This window comes from Aplysia californica, unplaced genomic scaffold (genome assembly GCF_000002075.1).
Source record: "Aplysia californica isolate F4 #8 unplaced genomic scaffold, AplCal3.0 scaffold00064, whole genome shotgun sequence".
Lineage (NCBI taxonomy): Eukaryota > Metazoa > Mollusca > Gastropoda > Aplysiida > Aplysiidae > Aplysia > Aplysia californica.
The window spans coordinates 436,923-456,997 of NW_004797334.1; the positions used below are offsets into that span (position 1 = coordinate 436,923).

Consider the following 20,075-nt stretch of genomic DNA (forward strand, 5'->3'; position numbering starts at 1 on the left):
AATAAAAAAAAATCCTTGCATTTATGTAAACTCATTTTTTTCTTGAACCAATTTTAAACATTCTCATATTTACCCACAGGTTTACCTCACCCTTTTGCCCTGACTATATTTGAGGACGAGCTGTACTGGACGGACTGGTTCACCAAAAGCATCAACAAAGCTGACAAGTTCAGCGGCAGTCATGTGGAGACCGTACGCTCTAGCCTTTTCTTTCCCATGGACATACACACCATGCACCCGCAGAGACAGCCCCCAGGTGAGTTTACGCTTCTCATTTATGCCTTTTTGTTTGGTCCCTGCTTCCTATAAAAGAGCAGGATGATAGACCAAAGTAAATAACGCACATGTACTTCTGAACTTACTCGACCCTATATGCAAGAGTCACCAAACTACAGAGATTCAACCCAAGTTACATTTTTCAGGGACACGTTTGCTGGAAGGCTGGAAACTTGTTCGAATCATTAAAATACCTTATTTTCTATCAACACCCCCCCCCCCCCACCACCACCACCACACACACACACACACACACACACACACACACACACACACACACAAATGCACACATTTCTCTGTGTGATGGGGGGCATTGTGTTATCTAAAGCCTCCTTTAACTCTCCATATATTGTTCAGTTAGATAAAAGGTACTTTTCATCTTAATGCTTATCCTGGATCGATAACAACTACAACTACAACAATTACAACAACTACAACAACTGCAACAACTTAATGCATGTCATGAACACAGTGTGGATGTTCTTTCCTTCTGTCTGACAGAAAAGAACAAGTGTGGCTCTAACAACGGAGGCTGCAGTCGTCTGTGTCTGCCCCACGAGAGTGGCTACACCTGTGCCTGCCCCACTGGACTCATGCTGGGCAAGGACCGAAACACTTGTGCTGAAGGTGAGTCACTGGCATGTCAGTTTAAAGCTTTTAGTACAATTGTGCCAGGCCGCAGTATGCGCTCATTACCGCTGGAGTCACCAGCTCAACAGGCACACCCTACATATTTGAACAACGAAGGGAGCCACTGCCCGGAAGTAAATATCAAAGGAAGTCACTCTGTGTGATAGCTGAATGGTTGATGAAACTCCGTGAATTTTTAAATTAAAACTTTAAAAAATTCTACCATGGTGTCAGTGTTCTAAACTGGTGCGGTACTTGAGGGTTTTTCATTATATGAGCCTTTGGTACTGTGAGTGTTAAGACGGACCTTGGCTTTTATTTATTTCTATTTGTGTAAGTCAAACTCCTTCAGTGCCAATGGGTGAGTGGAAGTTTCAGCAAATTTCTCGTTATTGAAATCAATAAAATGTTATCTTTTCTCTCTTTAATTTAGGCATGTAAAAACTTGTGGCTTAGCTGAATGTGTACGTGGCCAATCTGATTTGACCCGCCTTCTATCTTTTTCCCCCCTCAGTTCTGGACAGCTTCATCCTGTTCTCCACCCAGACAGATGTACGCCGGATCTCCATCGACGTGCCAGAACTGACCGATGTTGTGATCCCCCTGAGTGGCCTGGACAGTGTGGTGGGAGTGGACTTTGACAGTGGCACCAACTCCATCTTTTGGTCAGACATCGGAGTGGACAGCATTGGGCAGGCCTCCTGGGACGGCAATGATGAGCAGGTCAGTGGTGGCTGGCTCTCTCGACTTGAGACTGCTGTGTAGACTGTGAATTAATTATAGCTGACTCAACTTTAACGACCTCTTGTCCAAGACAGTGATTTGAACAAAAGACCGCTTCCATCTTCCCTCCCTGTGTTTTTTCTGTGGTATAATTACACTGATCAAAAGGACCACCTGTCTGAAATGAATACATTTTCTAAACATATAACAATAATAATAATATTAATACTAATAATAATAATTCTAATAATAAAAGTAATAGCTCATCTGTCAATGTCTGATGACAACCAATTTCTTCAATAGTAGGTGGCGAAAGCACACAGTCTGTTTCCTCCAATAAGAAATATAAAAAAACCCCCAAAAACAAGTATTTTATTATCTTACAAAATCTCCCCATCCCATCCCCCCATCCCAACAGCTCATCGCAGACACCAGCCTGGACTCCCCAGCAGGCATAGCGTATGACTGGGTAGGCCGTAACCTGTACTGGACGGACAGCGGCAACGACCGCATCGAAGTGAGCAACGTCAACACCAAGATGAGGACGGTGCTTCTGTGGAGAGATCTGGATCACCCTCGTGACATCGTGGTGCATCCCCGCCTAGGGTATGTTGTACTCAGCCGTACACTGACAAAACGCCTTTTATTAAAAGAGATAAAGAGGCTTTTCGTCAGCGTAAACATTTAGTTGTAAACGGCATTTTTTCTAAATTTGAACTCTAATATATTCAACGAAATAAAGAGGCTCTTTGTCATTGTAGACATTGAATTTAAAAAGGTTTTCTTCCGAAATTTAAATTCTTATTTATTCAAAAACTACTCTTGAGTTTCAGTTTGATTTTTTCACACAAGTAGGGTAACTGATCAAGTTTTCAATTTAGCAATTAAAAAAAAATTTTGGCGCCAAAAATGAAAAAAAAAGGCATTTTGTCAGATAACGCAGTACTGTACATGGTTTTTGCACCACCATTGTCACAATTTCTTAGATGTAACTCCCAGGGGAAGAGAAAGAGAGTTTGGCCAAGATCCACCTTGGACGGAGATCTAGAGGCAGGTTCCAGGAATATGTGTTTCTCTCTCTCTCTGTCTCTCTCTCTTGCTCTCTCTCTCTCTCACTCCCTCCCTCCCTCCAGCCGTGACATCGAACAGTGTTTACTAGTCTGCAGTTGCAGCTGCTGCTATTGCTTCTGCTACTGTTTCTTTTACCTTTACTACTGCTGCTGCTACCTCAGCTGAAGCTGCTGCTATTGCTAATGCTACCAGTTCAATTACTGTTGCAACAACTAGTGCTGCCGCTGCTGTTTCTTTTTCTACTGTTGCTGCTGCTTCTACTACTACTTCTGCTACTTCACTACTACTGCTGCTCTTTTTACTTCCACCACCACTACTACAACTTCAACTATTACTAATGCCAATATTGTGATTTCTTGTTTTAGCCTGATGTTCTGGACGGAGCTGGGCAAAACTGCTCGCATTGAGCGAGCTGCGATGGACGGCACTGACCGTCAGGTGATCGTAGGTCACAACACGACCTGGCCCAATGGCCTCAGCATCGACTACACGGATAATCGCCTCTACTGGGTGGACGCAGGCACTCACGCCCTTGAGTGCTCCTCATTTGATGGAACCAATAGAAAAGTAAGGCAATAACAATCTTTATCCATTATTCATATCCGTAAAGCATGGTCATTTTTCAGTGGAAGTGGTGCAAACACAAAACCATTGAGTGGGCTGTTTGTGGGTGCTTTGATGTAGTTTGCTCCTTCTTTCCTATCAAACATCTATATCATCCTTATACTTTCTTGTAACGCTTATAATTTTCAGCAGTTATATGACCTTATTGTGTCGGAAGTGCCGTAATACTCTTACTAAAACTAAACGAAACATTGATACTTCCTTCCCCGGAACACACAAACACTTTTAAAAAATGAAGCAAAAAAATTGACTATGACTATAACAATTATGTCTGCCATCCCCAGGTGCTCATCTCAGTGAATCTCCAGCACCCGTTTGGCGTGACGGTATACCAGAACTCTGTGTACTGGACCGACTGGCACACCGGCAGTATACACTTTGCCGACAAGGACACGGGGAGTAGCCAGGGGGTGTTGGCTTCAGGGTTTGGCCACATTATGGACCTCAAGGTTTTCCACAGGGACAGAGAGAATGGTGAGTAATAAACTGTATTTTGGCAGTGGAGATGTAGTGAATTTTTGCTGTACTTTAAGGTTTGATAAAAATGTTCTGCCCCTTTTCAGATTACTACTTTTGTCCCTTTTTGGTCTTATGCTTTGTGTGTGTGTGTGTGTGTGTGTGTGTGTGTGTGCGTGCGTGCGTGCGCATGCGCGCAAGCAAGCGTGCATATAGTCATATGAAACACTCCCAGTAGTAGTAAACGTTAATCGTGCTATTTTACTTTACTACAGGTATAGACAGATATTTCATTTTTTCGCTAGACTACATAGTGACTATGTAATTAATTTCGTGAAAATTTAAACTCATATAGGAAACATTTTCGTAGTGTATTATCTTAATTTTAAAGGGTAATGGTGTAACTTCCCGGTAAGGTTTGTTCCCCTTTGATTCGCTTTACTGTCGGTAAATGCCTTTGTTGTCCTGAAGTGTTTTCCGGCATCATGTACCTTTTTATTTGCAACATTTCCATATATACAGCATCTCGGCATATTTTGACATGAATTTGTGTTTGTCTGTTGGCAGTGTCCAGTGTGTGCTCTCAGAACAACGGAGACTGCAGTCACCTGTGTCTACTGGCCCCCGCCCCACAGAGGTACAGGTGTGCATGTCCCACCGGGCTCCTGCTGGGATCGGATGGCAAACAGTGTCAGACAGGTCTGTTCTCTTTAGTTTTAGTAGAGGTTTTACGGCGCTCGCAACTGCATAAGGTCATATGAGCGCCAAGGGTCTGTTCTCTGGAGAAACTTTTATGTTTTGTCCTCTTATTTATGATGAGGTTGGATAAGATTTATTTGTCCTTCGTATTAAAAAGTTAACTGCACTTGCACCTGCTTGTTTGACACAAACACTTACGCACAAATACACATGTGTACAAACATTAACAACAACCAGGCACATGTACTCGTGCATCCTTGACCACTTCCACGTTCTCCCGAGGTGACCCAGCCTCTCTTGTTCATGGTTACTCATAATGTACATCCTCCTTGAATGTTGACTTTACATTTGTCAGTGTTCTTGCTTCCTCTATCAACTTACTGAGAATTTTTCGATTGCAAATTTGTCTCCACTGAATTGCTACAGAGTCAAACGTAAGACCAAGCTCAACCTGACCCAACTTGGCATTCCTTTTGCTTTGCCTTTTTTATGTTGTAAATGGTGCAACTGTGCTGGCAAACTTTCAAATTATTTTTAAAAAAATCATTGACCATAGTTGGGGAAACAATTCGAAATTAAGAATTTTTGGGGGGTTTTGGTTTACTCAAAGCAACTATAACGATATGAAACTTTCTATGAAAGGGTATTTCTTGTTCTGAATGAAAGAAATAGTTCAACTTACTAGTAGTAGAGGGTGTCTAGCTGTCATTCTCCTTACTAATGAATTTATTTCCTTATAGTCGTATATTTATGTACGCTGCTCATATACTACATCTTTATACATAGTCTGAACAAGTATGTCATTATAGGCCTAATGAGCTGTCACATTTGTCTTGGTCAGAGATGCGCAACTTTCTGATCTTCACCCGGCGTCAAGATATTCGTAAAATCTCTCTGGAGGTCGAGTACTACATGGACGTGGTCATACCTGTGGGAGACCTCAAGAACGCCATAGCTATTGATGTGGACATTTTGGAAGGTTAGTGGTCATGGTTGTTTCTCCTTTTGTTTTCTTGAGCAATAAATAATACACCACGAGCTTGTAAGGCCTGTGGCAGTTATACCAGAGCCCCTTTAGCCGGATGTTTCAGGGTGACCCGGAATAGTCTTCATGGCTACCGTAGCGGTCGTTGTGGGAGTAAAACCTACCCACACCCTACAGGTACAAGAGGAAAGATAAAAGAAAGAAGAAAAAAATGGTCATGCTTTGATTCTTGTTTCTATTGCTGTGGATCAATATGGGCTCTGAAGGCGCCCCCTCCCCCTCTAAATTCTTTGGTCCTGTGGTGAGAACTTGTCCCTCACCAACCACGTAAATGTTCAGCTAGTTCAGAGTCCAGATAGGAAAAAGGTCTCACAAATGGATCTTAGATTTGATGTTAAATTATGGTAAGTGTGCAAAGCGTTCTGCAACATCATATGGTTATTTAAAATTTGAGATCATGAAGATTGAGCCATGACAACCTCTTGCTTTTCTCAAACCTCTCAGGGATGTGAATCGGGGTTATCAGCATTATATTCCAGTTTGATGCCTGCTGAGTTCACAGTGCGCCCTCACTAATTTTCAGGAGGCAATTTATTATAAAATATTGTGCATTTATTATTATGCATTCATTGAATATTTTCATGTTTTTAATTTTTTTAAAAGCTTTAAAAGCGTTCATTTTCTAATGCCCATAGAGAAATGTTTTTGTAGAAGGAGGGTTGTGTCTCTGAAGATTATAATAGAAAGCTTTCATTGCCTTCTGAGTCTCTGGATTTGTCGTTGACTTTAGAATATAACAGAATGATTTAGATATCTGACTCACATTCAAGTTTGTTCTCTTCTTAGGTAAAATGTACTGGACAGACACTGTACTTGATCGTATTTCTCGTGCAAATCTGAACGGCTCAAATGTAGAAAAAGTTGTGGAGCATGGCATACACACAGCTGATGGGTTGGCCGTTGACTCTGTCGGCCGTAAGATCTACTGGACTGATGATGGCCACAATCGCATCCAGGTTGCCAATTTGGATGGTTCCATGAGGACAGTGCTGATTTATCAAGAGCTGGAGAAACCCAGAGCAATTGCCCTGCATTATGACAAAGGGTGAGCTGAGATTTGAAATACCTCTTATCTTATTTCTCTAGCTCCTCCTGCCTATTCCGCAATGTGATGGTATCCAAATAATGGTAACCCTTTTTCCGTTAGTTAATAATTACATGCCCCTCCTGCCCCAAATAGTCAATATGATTATAGCCAATAGGTCTGTTGTATATAAGAAGGTGTTAATGATCCCCCTGAAGGTACAATAAAACTATTTGTTTCTTCTGTGTTCAGACATATTTTTGTGATGCTTAATTTTTTGTTGTTGATTTCTTATTTTCTTAGTTTTTTTGGTCATTATATGAGCAATTTAAAAAAAATTGATACAGAACTATTTGTAGAAAAGTTCATCACAGAAACAGTGTGTGGCTTATACAGGGCATGGTGAATATTTACACTGTGAAAGCTGTAACTGAAGTCTTCGGATGGCTATTCTGTCATACAGAATGCTGATTGCCATGCCAATGTTTTTGATCACAGAACATGCTTATGAATGCTTATAAATTTGCTTATTTTTTCCTTTGACTTTCTAAAATCAGATACATGTTCTGGACGGACTGGGGCAAACATGCACGCATTGAGCGAGCTGACATGGATGGTGGGAACAGAAGAATTATTGTCTCTGACCGTCTCATCTGGCCAAACGGCCTCACAATTGATCGACCAATGAACAGAATTATTTGGGCTGATGCACGAAATGGGGTGAGTATTCTCTTCTTGGATCATTTTTGCTCAGGTGTTTGTAGGGTTATAAATTGTTGTTGTCATGCAGCATGACACAGATTGTATAATGGTGAGGCACTTCATAATTGCATGCACAAGAAATTAAGTTAATTTGATTCCTGAACAAGAAATTTATTTTGTCAGGTGTCCCTGTTTCTCTAATGTGTCAATGTTGCAGTAAAACAATTATGATGAAAGTCCACATGATAATTAATGTCGTGTGAAATTGAGCCTTATATATAGATGAGATGATCACTGTAAGAAATAAAATCTCTGAGAAATGACATTTTTGAACAGTTTTTGAATTTTATGCTGCCTTTCTGACAAACATAAATGTTAATTACTCCTTTAGATGTTCACATGATGCAAAAGTTCACAATCTAGAAATGTGAATTTAAAAACATTTTTAAGGTACAATTTTCTGCAGCCTGTTCCTTTTCTGTAAGTGGTTGCATGGTCTGTCATATTTAGAGTACACTGGCAATACTGTCTTCTGTTCAAAGATGAAAATATGCTTTTCAAGATATAGTATCATAAAATTGTTGTTGTTATGTTGTTGTTATCGATTGAGCAACAGCTGGGCTCTCGCTCTTCTGTCCAATGCCATGAAGTGATAAGTGCAGGTTTGTTGCAGTTGCTGTAATGTTCCGTAGAGTGTGTTGTCAATGTTAGGTCTCGGAGGGAGAAGTGTAGCTCTGATGTCATTTAGGGCTGTACAGTGGAAAAGGTGATGTTCCACAGTCTCATATGCATAGTCACACTAAGGACACTTTGGGGGAAATTCTGGTTTTATTCTGTTCAAGTGAAAGTTGAGCTGTGTATGTTCTGTTCGAAGGCAGAAAATCGTGGTCTGTTTCTTTCTCTGTAGGTGGGTCATAATGTCATTTCTTTTTGTTGTAAAAAAGTTGTTAAGGAATAAAGAAAGTATATGATCAGTCCCATCTCTTGCTATAAGCACATGCATTATTGCCAATCTGCATACATACCGTTATAGAGGGATGCGGTGAACAGTAGGGAAAAGTGTATTTCCACCATGCTTCTCAGGATTCAATTTATTATAAAGTATTATGCATTTGTTATCATGTATTCATTAAATATTTTAGTGTTTGTCATAAAAAATTTTAAAGGGTCCATTTTCTGATGCCCATAGATGATTGCTTTAGAAGAAAGACGGTTGTGTCTCTGAAAATTTTAATAGAAAGCTTTTGTTGACTGATAAAATAACATCAGTATGGGGAAGTAGTCGTAACTTTTTTTGGGGGGGGGGGGCGCCTTTGGCTCAAAAGGTCCTTTTCTGTGTGTGTATATAGAAAAGTTTCGGTCTTGACTCCACCCATTGAATGAGAAAAAAAATGCCGTGAACCTTTATTTGTTTCCCTCGAACCTCTATTTGTTTCAGTAAAAATGTCTTGAACCTCTATTTGTTTCTGTAAAAAAAAAATGGCGTGAACCTTTATTTGTTTCCCTCGAACCTCTATTTGTTTCAGTAAAAATGCCTTGAACCTCTTTTTGTTTCAGTAAAAATGCCTTGAACCTCTATTTGTTTCAGTAAAAATGCCATGAACCTCTATTTGTTTCTGTAAAAATGCCTTGAACCTCTATTTGTTTCAGTAAAAATGCAGTGAACATCTATTTGTTTCAGTACATTGAATGTGCGGACTTGTCAGGCAAACACCGCCGTGCTCTGGTGACCAAAGTGAGCCATGCTTATGGACTGACTGTTGCTGGACAGTCCATCTTCTGGACCGACTGGCTGGAGAGCTCAATCCATCGAGCCAATAAGAATCTGGGAACCAACGTGACGAAGGTCAGAGACAACCTGCCAGGCATAATGGACATCCACGCTGTCCAGATCGAAGGCATCGGTAAGTACTCAGCCATCAACAGAGAATGAGAAATGTGAATTATAGCTTCCAAGCACGAAATGGGGAAGCGAAACTTGAAACTGATTTAAATAGGGTAGCCTGGATACCAGAGAAGTCTTTGATCAAAAACGGTGTGAGACTATGAGTTATCCATTAAACTTTAAGTTTTGTGAGTTTGAGATTGTGGATTAGGTTTTAAATGATAGACAGTGGTATGTATTTGTATGAGTTTATTTTATGTTGAAAAGTCGTTTTCTTTGCATATAATGATTGTTTGTCATTTTTAAAAAGGAACAACAAAGTTGTCATTTTATATCTATTTCTTTGGGAAAAAGTTTCTACTGTAGGCTCATAAGATTTTACCAGTGTTGTGACCTCAATATTCATTAAAGTCATAATCTGAATACAGCATTCAGAACACCATTATGATCATTATTATTTCTAGTATTCAAACTGCAAAAGAGAGACTGAAATGATACATACTCTGTCTCATTTTTAAGTATACACTGTGTTAAAATGAAAATCGGCACCATGAGCCGATATTCTTAAAAATTTCAGGAATAGTAATTCAATCAATTTAAAAAACTAAAAAAATAACAACAATACCAAAAGTTAACCTAACAGGTTTATTCCTGACTTACAAAAGTGTGGAGGTGGTCTACAAAAGTAACACGATCAGTAGCGCGTAAGATGTCCCCTTACATTGATGACGGCCTGATATCGTCGCCGCATGGAATCAATCATTTGCTGCACTGCAACGCTATCTCAAATTGAGGAAGTGTCTGAGGCTGGTTTTGTCACATGTTTTTCAACTCATCTCTGGTTTGTCTTGTCGTTTTAAAACGATTCCGTAGATGCGACAGGGGTACTGTATAGAAAGATCCTCTCTTGGAGTAGTTTTTCTTCTCTCAAGTCGACAGGGTCGATCCTTAGGTGATTCAGTAGATCTCTCACGATCCATTGTTGCGTACACAGGTCTTCTTGTTAGATTAAAATGTCTTGCACCAGTGGATAAGGAGACACCTCTACTGATCATTCCAACAAACTGATTTCGCACATTTTCTCTTAGGCGTGGCATCATGAAACTTAGACTTAGACAACACAAGTTTTATCACTTGCGAAATGTTGCAAAAATGAAAAAGCTTTGATGTGCACTTCTTTTTTAAACAACTAATTTCCGTGCCATGAGTTATTTTTAAAGAACCGGAAACATGTAACACGCATGCAGTAACAAAACCACTTGCACGTTCAGAAATCTGAAAACAACTCACCAGTGACAGGTATTTCACGTACTCAGTGGGAAAATTTGAAAGTAATTGGTAGCATGGATTTTTTTTACTGAGCTTTAAAATGTGTTTACTTAAAAATGTGACAGAGTATATATATATATATATATATATATATATATATATATATACTATCACTAACACAAACTGAAAAAGAAAGAACATTGGAAATATATATTGCTTTGAGAAGTACACCTTCTAGAAAAAGAAGAAAATATTTATTGCTGCTACACTGAAAGAATAAGAATTGGAGATGATATGTTGCTATTATTAAAAGCACTTTAACTTCCTAATTACACTATTACCAGAACTGCAAAAAAGAAAGAGAATGTAAAGTGATGTGGCTTTCTTGATCATTTCCCCTCAGCTACTCACGTGAACCGGTGTGGCAAGAACAATGGAGGATGTAGCCACTTATGTCTGCCACACCCGCGGGGGACGACCTGTGCTTGCCCGACTGGCATCCTGATGAAAGAGGACGGCAGAACCTGTCATGAAGGTCAGTCCTGGCTTTCTTTGCTTTTTGTACTAGTTTTATTTCTTGATGTGGACAGGTCATTGTGAAGGTGGACACTGTGTCTTGTTTTGTAAAAGTTGAAAGGAAAGAGGAGAGGAAAAGAAGGATGAGACAATACACAAAATAAGTATCACAAATCCTGATCATTCTGGAGGTGGACACTGTGTCTCGTGGTAAAAGTTGAAAGGAAAGAGGAGAGGGGAAAAAAGGATGAGACTAAGAACAAAGTAAATATCACATGTCCTGATTCTCTGAGTCTTTTCTTGAGTAGTTAGCACTATCATACAGATCCTTTTGCCTTTTCATTCAGAAATTATAAAGAGAAAAGTGACTTAGAGCAGGGATGTAATTTTGTAATTTTTCCTTGAGTCAGCCCAGGGATTGTCTCATTCCATCAGATTATTGAGCTGTAGTTTATGACAAGTTGGCTCTGGGACAGCCATATTTGTTCATAACACAGTTACCTCTTATAATGAGGCTTAAGAATTTCACTTGTTGCCTTGTGAATTGTTTAGGAAAGTTTGTTTAGTTGCATGAGACTTAAATGAATTTATTTAGTGGTTTGTCGGTGCCCTTGTGTCTTCTGCTCTTTCTCTTTCTTTTCAGTGTTACTGTTTGTCTACTCCATTTGCGTTAGAATGTGGCTGATATTTGGCTGACTAGCAAGAAACTGCCTCTAAGCCACTCAGAATCTGTTGCTCATCTTGTTTCACTAATGTCCACAGTGCCTAGCAAGTATTTGCTGTTTGCGGCCAGGGGTAGCATCCGGCGTATCTCGCTGGACACCGCTGACCACACAGACGTCTACCTGCCCCTGCCAGACCTTCACAATGTCATTGCCCTGGACTTTGACTACAAAGAGAGCACTGTGTACTACACCGATGTGTACTTGGACGTCATACGGTCAGTGGTTTTGGTTTTTGTTGTGATGATTCAAGTTTTCTTGTTCAATGGCCAAGTTTAAGACATGCGTACTCCGCTTTTAGCAGAGACAAAAGTTTCATTATTAATAGATATTTATATTGAATGGCATGACTTTACTGGCTCTGTAACCGATAGACTGAGTTGTTCTTTTTCCCTTAAAAGATTTCTGGCTGTAAAGTGGTAAAATATTTAATGTTCGCTTAATTATGCTTTTATTCTTTTCATAGACACTGAGGAGCTTTAATCCAGTGGGTAATATATGGTCAAATAAATTTTTCGAGTCTTTTTTTTGCAGTTTTGATCTATTAAATATACATGGAGATCACGAAACTTTGACCTACAGAAATAATACTTTTTTTGTGCGATATAAAAACGCAAATGCTTAGACAATACTTCTGTTCCTGTCCACAGGCGTGCATCCCTAAATGGCAGTCAATGGATGGAGACTGTGGTGCAGAAAGAGCTAGCAACCACTGACGGGCTTGCTGTGGACTGGATAGCTCGCAATTTGTACTGGACAGATTCAGGTAAAAGCCTAACTTCACTTTTCATCTGCAGCAGATAAATGAATAATACAATGAGGTCATGTCATGAGTTTGGTGAAACTTGTCACTTTCCTTGTACGATCCATTCTTTTCCATTCTTGATAGGGTTTTTCTTTTTTTCCCCTGTCAACTGTAAAATGCCTGCATGATTTTATGTCATCATAGTTTTCACTTGTAATGGTAAAAGTGTTTGTGTTGTCTCACACTTCTTTTCAACTCCGGATATCGTGACAGAACGAGGGAGAAGGACTTGGTCTTATTTCTGAATTATTTGACAGCTTATTTGGTGACTTATGTGATAATCCTACCAGTTTTTCAAAGTACCTTCATCCCAAAGTTTTTGAGAGTCATACCATAGTGAAAATGTTTTCTGTTTGTGAGTCTTGAGACTGTTCACGCAGCATATAAGGTTTCATACCACGGGTTTAAAGGGAAACTTATTGCGAAATAATGTTTCAATGAACATTTTTCTGGCAAGTTATTTCAACTCATCACCACAATGTGTCAGAAACTAATATTGACTTGAAGGTCGTGTCTGTAAAACATAGCGAAATTTAATTTGAAAGTGCACAAAGTGCAACATAAACTCTTTTGATTGACACAACAATTCAACCCTTGCTCTGTCCAGGCCATGATGTCATTGAGGTGTCCAGACTGGACGGGTCCAGCAGAAAGACGCTGATTGATGCTGATCTGTTGGAGCCTCGAGCCATCGCTCTGTTCCCCAGGAAAGGGTGAGTTGCCTCACTGACAGCCCTATTGTTTCATCTGCAGTGATTGGCTCAGTTTCTCTGTCTTTCGGGAAGGTACTGACCAAAACTATTTGCTTGTCATTTTAAGTGAAATTGTTGAATTTGAATATATGAGGGCAGGTAATTACACTGTCAGAGAAATGCATTCTCCTCACTGGTCAGTTGGCAATATTCTTCGCATTTGCATTTCGTCTGCATGTTGTTCAAATGTCCTTAGCCCAGAAAACAAAAATTTTTACAGACAGAGAACAAATTGTTTCATTCTTTGAAAAATTGTACCTATGTTATGTATCTTTTTTGCTTCTTTCAACTTTTAGGATATGAATTTCAACAAAAACATTTCTTCAGAACGTGTAACCAAAACCACAGATTTAAAAACTACAATTTTTAACAATTCAAAATTTTGGTCTTAGTACATCTGAACATCTGGCTAATGATATGGATATTTGGAATGAGGAAGCAGATGTTAATGGCTTTGTGCGTGAGTAGAGAGTGCAGTTATTGATCAGTGACTCGACTCTTGTCTGGGGCAGATGTCGATGTTATAGACATGATGCACCCTGGAGTGTTGTGGTTTGTTCTCCTTTCAGTCTTAGTTAAGTGCCTTCCACTCTAATCAGCAGAAGTCATCTACAATTATTTACATTGTTCTTCCAACAGATATTTCAAACTTATTTCTACCCCCCAGGGCGGTGCCACTGACTGAAGTGTCTTTAGGCCATTCCCAAAGGGGGGACATTTCTTGTTCATGCACAGTAGAATTGTAAATGGGCTGATTCATCAATGTCACGCTCATAACTGTGCCTGATCTACAACAGGGAACTGCTGCTTTTTCTTTCCTAATCCTTTCTATTGTCATATTTCCTCTACTTCTTTTGTATGTTTGTCACACTCTTGTGACCCACTATTTCCCAGATGCCTTGATAGTCAAAGCGGACTTTGTGTTGTTGAGGCTAGAGAGGTGAGCAGAGTAAGTCTGATTCCCTGTAAGGACTTCTCTGTTGACATCCACCCCTTGGCGCTCATATGACCTTATGAAGTTGCGAGCCCCGTAAAACCTCTACTAAAACAAAACTCATTTCTGTCTCTGTCTCTACAGACTCATGTTCTGGACTGATTGGGGCATTAGACCAAAGATTGAGAGAGCTTATCTGGACGGTTCAACTCGCAAAGTCATTGTGGACACAGTTCTTGGTAAGAATACTTGACATCTTGAGGGTTTTTTCTATTAGATCATTGTTTTTTGGGTTTTTTGATGCACACCACCACCATCCATTTTAAAAGTATTTTTATGGTATATGAAAATCATCTTGAATTGTTTCTCTTTAATTCTGACGAACTGAATATTTAAAATAAGATTTAGGTAACTGTGCTAACGTTCTGCCTTCTATTTTTTCTGTGAGGGTATAAGGTTCCTCTGCCATGACATCTCAGAAGAGAGGTGAATTGAAGGGATGCAAAGTGATAAGTGGTAAATATATGAAAATACCTCCGATAGCTTCTGTACATGACCTTTCTAACAGACAGGATACTATGCTGTCAAGATTAGAAAAGTTCTTCAAGCTTTATTGTCTGTGATATAGTCACTTTCCTTTTTTCTTTGCAACTGGTCTGAACTCCTTGTCAATCCATGTTCTTTTGTCAGGTTACCCGAATGCCCTCTCAATTGACTATGAAGCGATGCGGCTGTATTGGGTTGATGCAAAGCTAGACAAGATTGAGACCTCAGACTTAGCCGGACGGAACAGACTAACATTGCTGCAACAAGTTCCTCATCCTTTTGGTTTGGCTGTGGTCAGTATAACTCTTTGTTTGTTTACCTGTATGTGGTTCTCAGTATAACTCTTTGTTTGTTTACCTGTATGTGGTTCTCAGTATAACTCTTTGTTTGTTTACCTGTATGTGGTTCTCAGTATAACTCTTTGTTTCGTTAAAATATATTTTTCAGTACATTGTGTAATTTGATGGAGTCTCTCATTCATGTCATTAGATAGCTTTCTTGTTGATCAAGCCTGGCAAAGTTAATGCATCATTTTCCACTTTATCGAGTGGATTCATTGAATACTCTTTAGTGACTATGTACATTCCCCCATGACATCACTGCTAGTTGCAAAAGGGACTGTTGATTTGAGTGGGCATGTTGTTGCTGATTTTGTAAATTTCTTTTCTGTGTCGTCCTCATCTGCTCCCGATAGAAATACCCCTACCTCCCAAGACTTCATTGTGGGACCTACCTTCGAGGTGACTTTATGTGTTGAGTACAGAGTTTGACTCGTGCCAAATAGAAATCTAAAAACGACTTCTTTGTTTTTTAAATCTGTTTCATCAGTTTGAGAACTTCATCTACTGGACCGACTGGCAGACGGAGCTGGTGGAGCGAGCGGAGAAGATGAGCGGGGCGAACCGCCAGACAGTACAGAGCAGGCTGGAGGGTCTCATGGACCTGCACATCGTCTCCCCTCTACGCCAGACGGGTCAGTGGGTCAATCAACTAATGTGTTGTTGTTATATGTGTATGTGTACGTGTGTGTGCATGCGCGCTCAGTAATTCCTTTGTAGTGCTTGTCAGCAAAACCAAGTCACAGTCTCTTTTGGGTAATATGCGAGCCCAGTCCTCCTATGTTTTCCTCCCTGTTGTTGTTGTTGAAGTTATAGGAAGGATAGGACTGCTTAGGCTGACAGATGAACTGAGCAGGACGGCCCATTTTATCACAGATATCACACTGCAAGTATGATGCGATCGAGAAGAAGAAAAAGAAGAACTGTTTACACATTGCTATCAGAAATAATGTCTTGGTGCTGTGTATCCATATACACTCTGTAAATGCTTTATGGATGTAAAACAGAGTCAGTCACTTATCTCCTGTGGACGCTCTGTTATGCTGTACCAATGTGAAACAGGATCAGTTACAGCAGACCTTGAACAGGAAAATAAACACTGGAAACGAAATGCTGTTGACAATTCTGAGATGCCCCACAAAGACCACATTAGGAATGAAACTTAAGAAACTGAGGTGGATTGAAATATGGGCTACTTTGGTTCTACAAATAGCTAGACTAATAAGCTGCTTCTCATACTGTTCGAAAAGATTGTTCATTTGAAGTCATAGTATTATGCGACTAATTCAACTATTGGCTAATTCTGATATTGTGCAACTCACATTGTGAAGGTGTTTTAAATATGCCAGAGGTCAGACTTATTGCTAAAATAAGTAAAATCAAAGTGACCCACCTTCGCACTCTGTACATGATGAGCCCACCACTCTGTCTGATAACTGTGTCAGTGTGCCAACAAGTTTACAAGTCATAAAAACGATACCATCATGGCCTGGGTCAAAGAGACTAGAGATTATGACTTTTATATTTTTTTTCATTATTTCATCTTTCATATAAACATTTATTTATAAAAAATTTTTTTACTCAAAACTATTTAATTAATAAGACTATTGAATGGCATAGGTGGTAATTGTATCGCTTTTTCTCTTTTGTCTGGCAGCGTAAAAAAAATTCTAGCTCAATGAGGAATTTACCGATGCCCACGAGACTTTTTATGGCACTTCTACCACCAAACAAAAATATATTTTTTAAAAATCTTGACCCAGTAATAAAAAAGTTTTTCTCTTTGGTCCCTATATTAAAAACTGCTCTTGGGATGCATAAACAGGATCACTAAAATAAATAACTTACAGTAGCCTTGCCTCTTAATTGCTCATTTTGAGACAAACTCACCTCGTTTCATGAATCGTGTTTCTTAGGTGAATGTTAAAGAGTGATGTTAAGGAAAATGTGTTAACTTTTAAATGTTTTAGGTGTGTGCTGTAAATCCCCTTTTATTTTTTTTACCTGCTTTAGGCTTACATCAAAGAAAACGTGTCAGACCCCTAGTTTGCAGTGACTTTTGTGTTGGTCTTTTAGATCTGTTGATTGCTTAACTTTTAGACGTGGGTGGTTGGCGGGTGCTCTGGTGTGGTTTGCTCCTTCTTTCCTATCAAACATCTATCATCCTTATCTCCCCTCCTTCTTTTTTTTATGTTTGTTACTCTCTTGTAACACCTCTATTCTTCTGGCGCTCATATGACCTTATGCAGTTGCGAGCGCCGTAAAATCTCTACTAAAACTAAAACTAATTAACTTTTAGACCCTAGTGCTAAGACACAGAAAGATTAAACAGAGCAATTTGTTTCTATCCCGTTTTAACCGCTGTCAGCCGAAAGTGAACGAGCTATAGTACGTTCATTGTATGTCCTTTTCTTCTTTATTCAAGGCACCAACAACTGCAGTGCTAACAACGGGGGCTGTACTCACCTGTGCCTGGCCCGCCCTGATGGCTACGTGTGTGCCTGTCCAAACAAACAGGACGACCGACCATGCAGTGAAGGTAGGAGGACCGTAAACGGTGTTGTTTTTTTGTAACCCCACAGCCAAATGGGGGGTTGATGAGTGTTCCTGTGTGGTCTGCTCTTCCCTCTTCATTTTATTAGGTATTGTTATCCTAATTTTTGGTGGTATATGATCACTTTAGTACTGATTCAGCATGAACTTCAAGTTAAGTTTACTGTGCTCGAAATTTTATTCATCATATGTCGAAATGTCAGCTGAGGGAACTGCCCCTTGATGCTGGAGATTGTATCATTCGTCAAGCAACTTTGGGTGTTAAACAACATTTCCATCTATTATCTCATTGTTCTCATTCAGGTCAGCCTTTTATAATTACTTCAACCTCAGTTCCCATATTTTCAGCCTTCAGTTCTGTATAGTAGTTTGGAAAACTCCATTGGCTCCTTCTGGAAGGTTCTATATAAGAAACCAGTAATTTCAATTTGTTAATAAATGGTTATGGTATTGTACTGGTCTATATACAACTTCTGCCATGCTAACAATGCTAGAAGTTTATTTTTATATTTAATGTAGTTTGTTATGCGAAATTGACATACACGTGAATATGTTATCTTTAAATGTGATCTAAGTAATTTGATGTGTGCAATTTTGAGTCAAAAGTTCCTTGGACATTCCAAACTGAAGGTTGTTTTTGCTTTTTTTCTATCGCTTTTTTATCAACACATCAAAGAGAAAGAAAAAAAACGTTCATTCTTAAATCCATTAATTTTTCTTTATGGATAAAGAGAAGACAAGCAGCGTGTGCAGAAATTCATCCACTAATGAGATTGATTTCCTTTTTCAGTGCCATCGTATTCTGTACAGGAGGGGTCCAAAATTGTCAACATTGACATCAGTTCTGTGCATGAGTAAGTCACAGTTTGACATTTGTCATTTTCGTTTTTTTAAATGATGTTTTGAGTTAGAATGGAGTTGAGTTTTTATATATATATATATTTTTTTTTATTGAAATTTTTAAAAAAGTAAAAAAATTTAGATCTAGTAATAGTGAAGGTTGTTTTTAAAATGTTGTGGATCAGTAAAGCTGACTTGACGGTAAGTACGTTATCTAATCATGGCTCTTACAGGGGGCTTTCTGACATGGCTTACCAGTACAATATTTGTGTCAGGCGCTTGTCAATTTTTGGGCATCTGCAGTTATTGGTATCAAATTAAAAGTTATTAATATTTGCCTTGCTTTCGAAGAAAAGAATTTCCATCTATCTTGAATAGAAGTCAAGATTATGTTTGAAGGAGGCGGGGGTCGCTTGGTTTGAAAGTTTAAATTAGATAGAAAATGGCTGCTAAAATTCTGCAATAGTTTGAGAATCCTAAAACACTGAAAATGTACATATTTAAATGCCTTAAATCAACATTTTTCAGTAAATTTCACATGAAAATGTAATTTTATATGGATATAAAAGGTATTGAGCCAAAAACCAAAAATTCAATAAAAATTGCCGAACTTGCTAAAAAAATGCTCGCTTCTTCGATTTCATTATTTTGATGAGTGCCTGATTTCTCCATGATGCCTCACCCTTTGTTTGCCGTTTGCTATCATCTGTGCCTTTATTTTTCTCCTTTTCTGAATTTTTTTTCCTTCTGACCTCTTGTGTGAAGAATCTGCCATAGAATTGATTTATGTACATCTCATAGGGTGTTATACACGTACAAACCCCCCCCCCAAAAAAAAAGGAAAAAAAAGAAAAAAACCCCAAAAAACAAACAAACAACATACAAAACAAATGAAGCATCACTGGAGTAGTTTTAGCGCCCCATTGGGTAATTTTTGTAGTCGAGACGGACGCAGTAACATCATGGTACATCTTCTCATACTCCTCAGGTGTTCTGAAGAAGACAAAGAGCTGGGGGTATGTGAGGACCAGCCCCACTCACACAGTGGTTCTGGTGAGTTTGTACCTCTGTACAGGATATAAAGCTCACCGTTCACCTTTTAGATAATTTAGATACAGTAGTTTGACCATTATTCCTGCAGTTTGCCAGTAGATTGGATTTGGGCTCTATGGATATTTTCATCCTTAGTATTTATTATTAAAGTAATCTTTAAAAATTGTGGGATTTATCTTCTAGTTTAAAGTTGTTCACATTATACTTTATGTATTTGTGTGTTCTATAGCGTATAAATATTATCTACAATAGATAGAGAGAAAGAGAAAATGGAAATGTTATTCTATCTATCAAGAATATTTTATCAAATGTTTTATTCTGTCTGTAGCCATTAAAATTTCAGTTTTATTGTGAACGTTAGTAAGTTTTTATTGCACTCTATATTTTTTAGAGAACGCATTGCCAGGCTCACTGTGTGACTAAATTTCCCATATAATTTTTTAGTACATATACATTATACTATGTTTTACGTACGGACATGTCTGTTAATTTTTAAAATATGATATCTTCATTAATGTAATACGCATTGAGCATTTTTTAGAAAATGGAAATTTCCTGCTTAAATGCTATTTTAAACAATATTATTTGTCCCAAAGGTTGAACTTTGGGACT

The 20,075-nt window shown here is 38.8% G+C and overlaps 1 protein-coding gene across 1 annotated transcript in view; it reads left to right on the top strand.

Moving 5' to 3' along the window:
* The window catches only part of LOC101863168 (low-density lipoprotein receptor-related protein 4), a 72,355-nt gene that overhangs the window by 46,561 nt on the left and 5,719 nt on the right, over positions 1-20,075 (top strand). Inside the window, exons 15-35 of the mRNA XM_005093454.3 lie at positions 80-256; positions 778-903; positions 1,421-1,629; positions 2,048-2,235; positions 3,066-3,267; positions 3,609-3,798; positions 4,348-4,479; positions 5,321-5,458; positions 6,311-6,569; positions 7,106-7,268; positions 8,932-9,154; positions 10,808-10,939; positions 11,683-11,860; positions 12,293-12,408; positions 13,055-13,160; positions 14,278-14,372; positions 14,824-14,972; positions 15,508-15,652; positions 17,443-17,556; positions 18,361-18,424; positions 19,399-19,463. Coding sequence (XP_005093511.1) covers positions 80-256; positions 778-903; positions 1,421-1,629; positions 2,048-2,235; positions 3,066-3,267; positions 3,609-3,798; positions 4,348-4,479; positions 5,321-5,458; positions 6,311-6,569; positions 7,106-7,268; positions 8,932-9,154; positions 10,808-10,939; positions 11,683-11,860; positions 12,293-12,408; positions 13,055-13,160; positions 14,278-14,372; positions 14,824-14,972; positions 15,508-15,652; positions 17,443-17,556; positions 18,361-18,424; positions 19,399-19,463 — 3,171 coding nt within the window. The remainder of the gene's footprint in view (positions 1-79; positions 257-777; positions 904-1,420; positions 1,630-2,047; positions 2,236-3,065; positions 3,268-3,608; positions 3,799-4,347; positions 4,480-5,320; positions 5,459-6,310; positions 6,570-7,105; positions 7,269-8,931; positions 9,155-10,807; positions 10,940-11,682; positions 11,861-12,292; positions 12,409-13,054; positions 13,161-14,277; positions 14,373-14,823; positions 14,973-15,507; positions 15,653-17,442; positions 17,557-18,360; positions 18,425-19,398; positions 19,464-20,075) is intronic.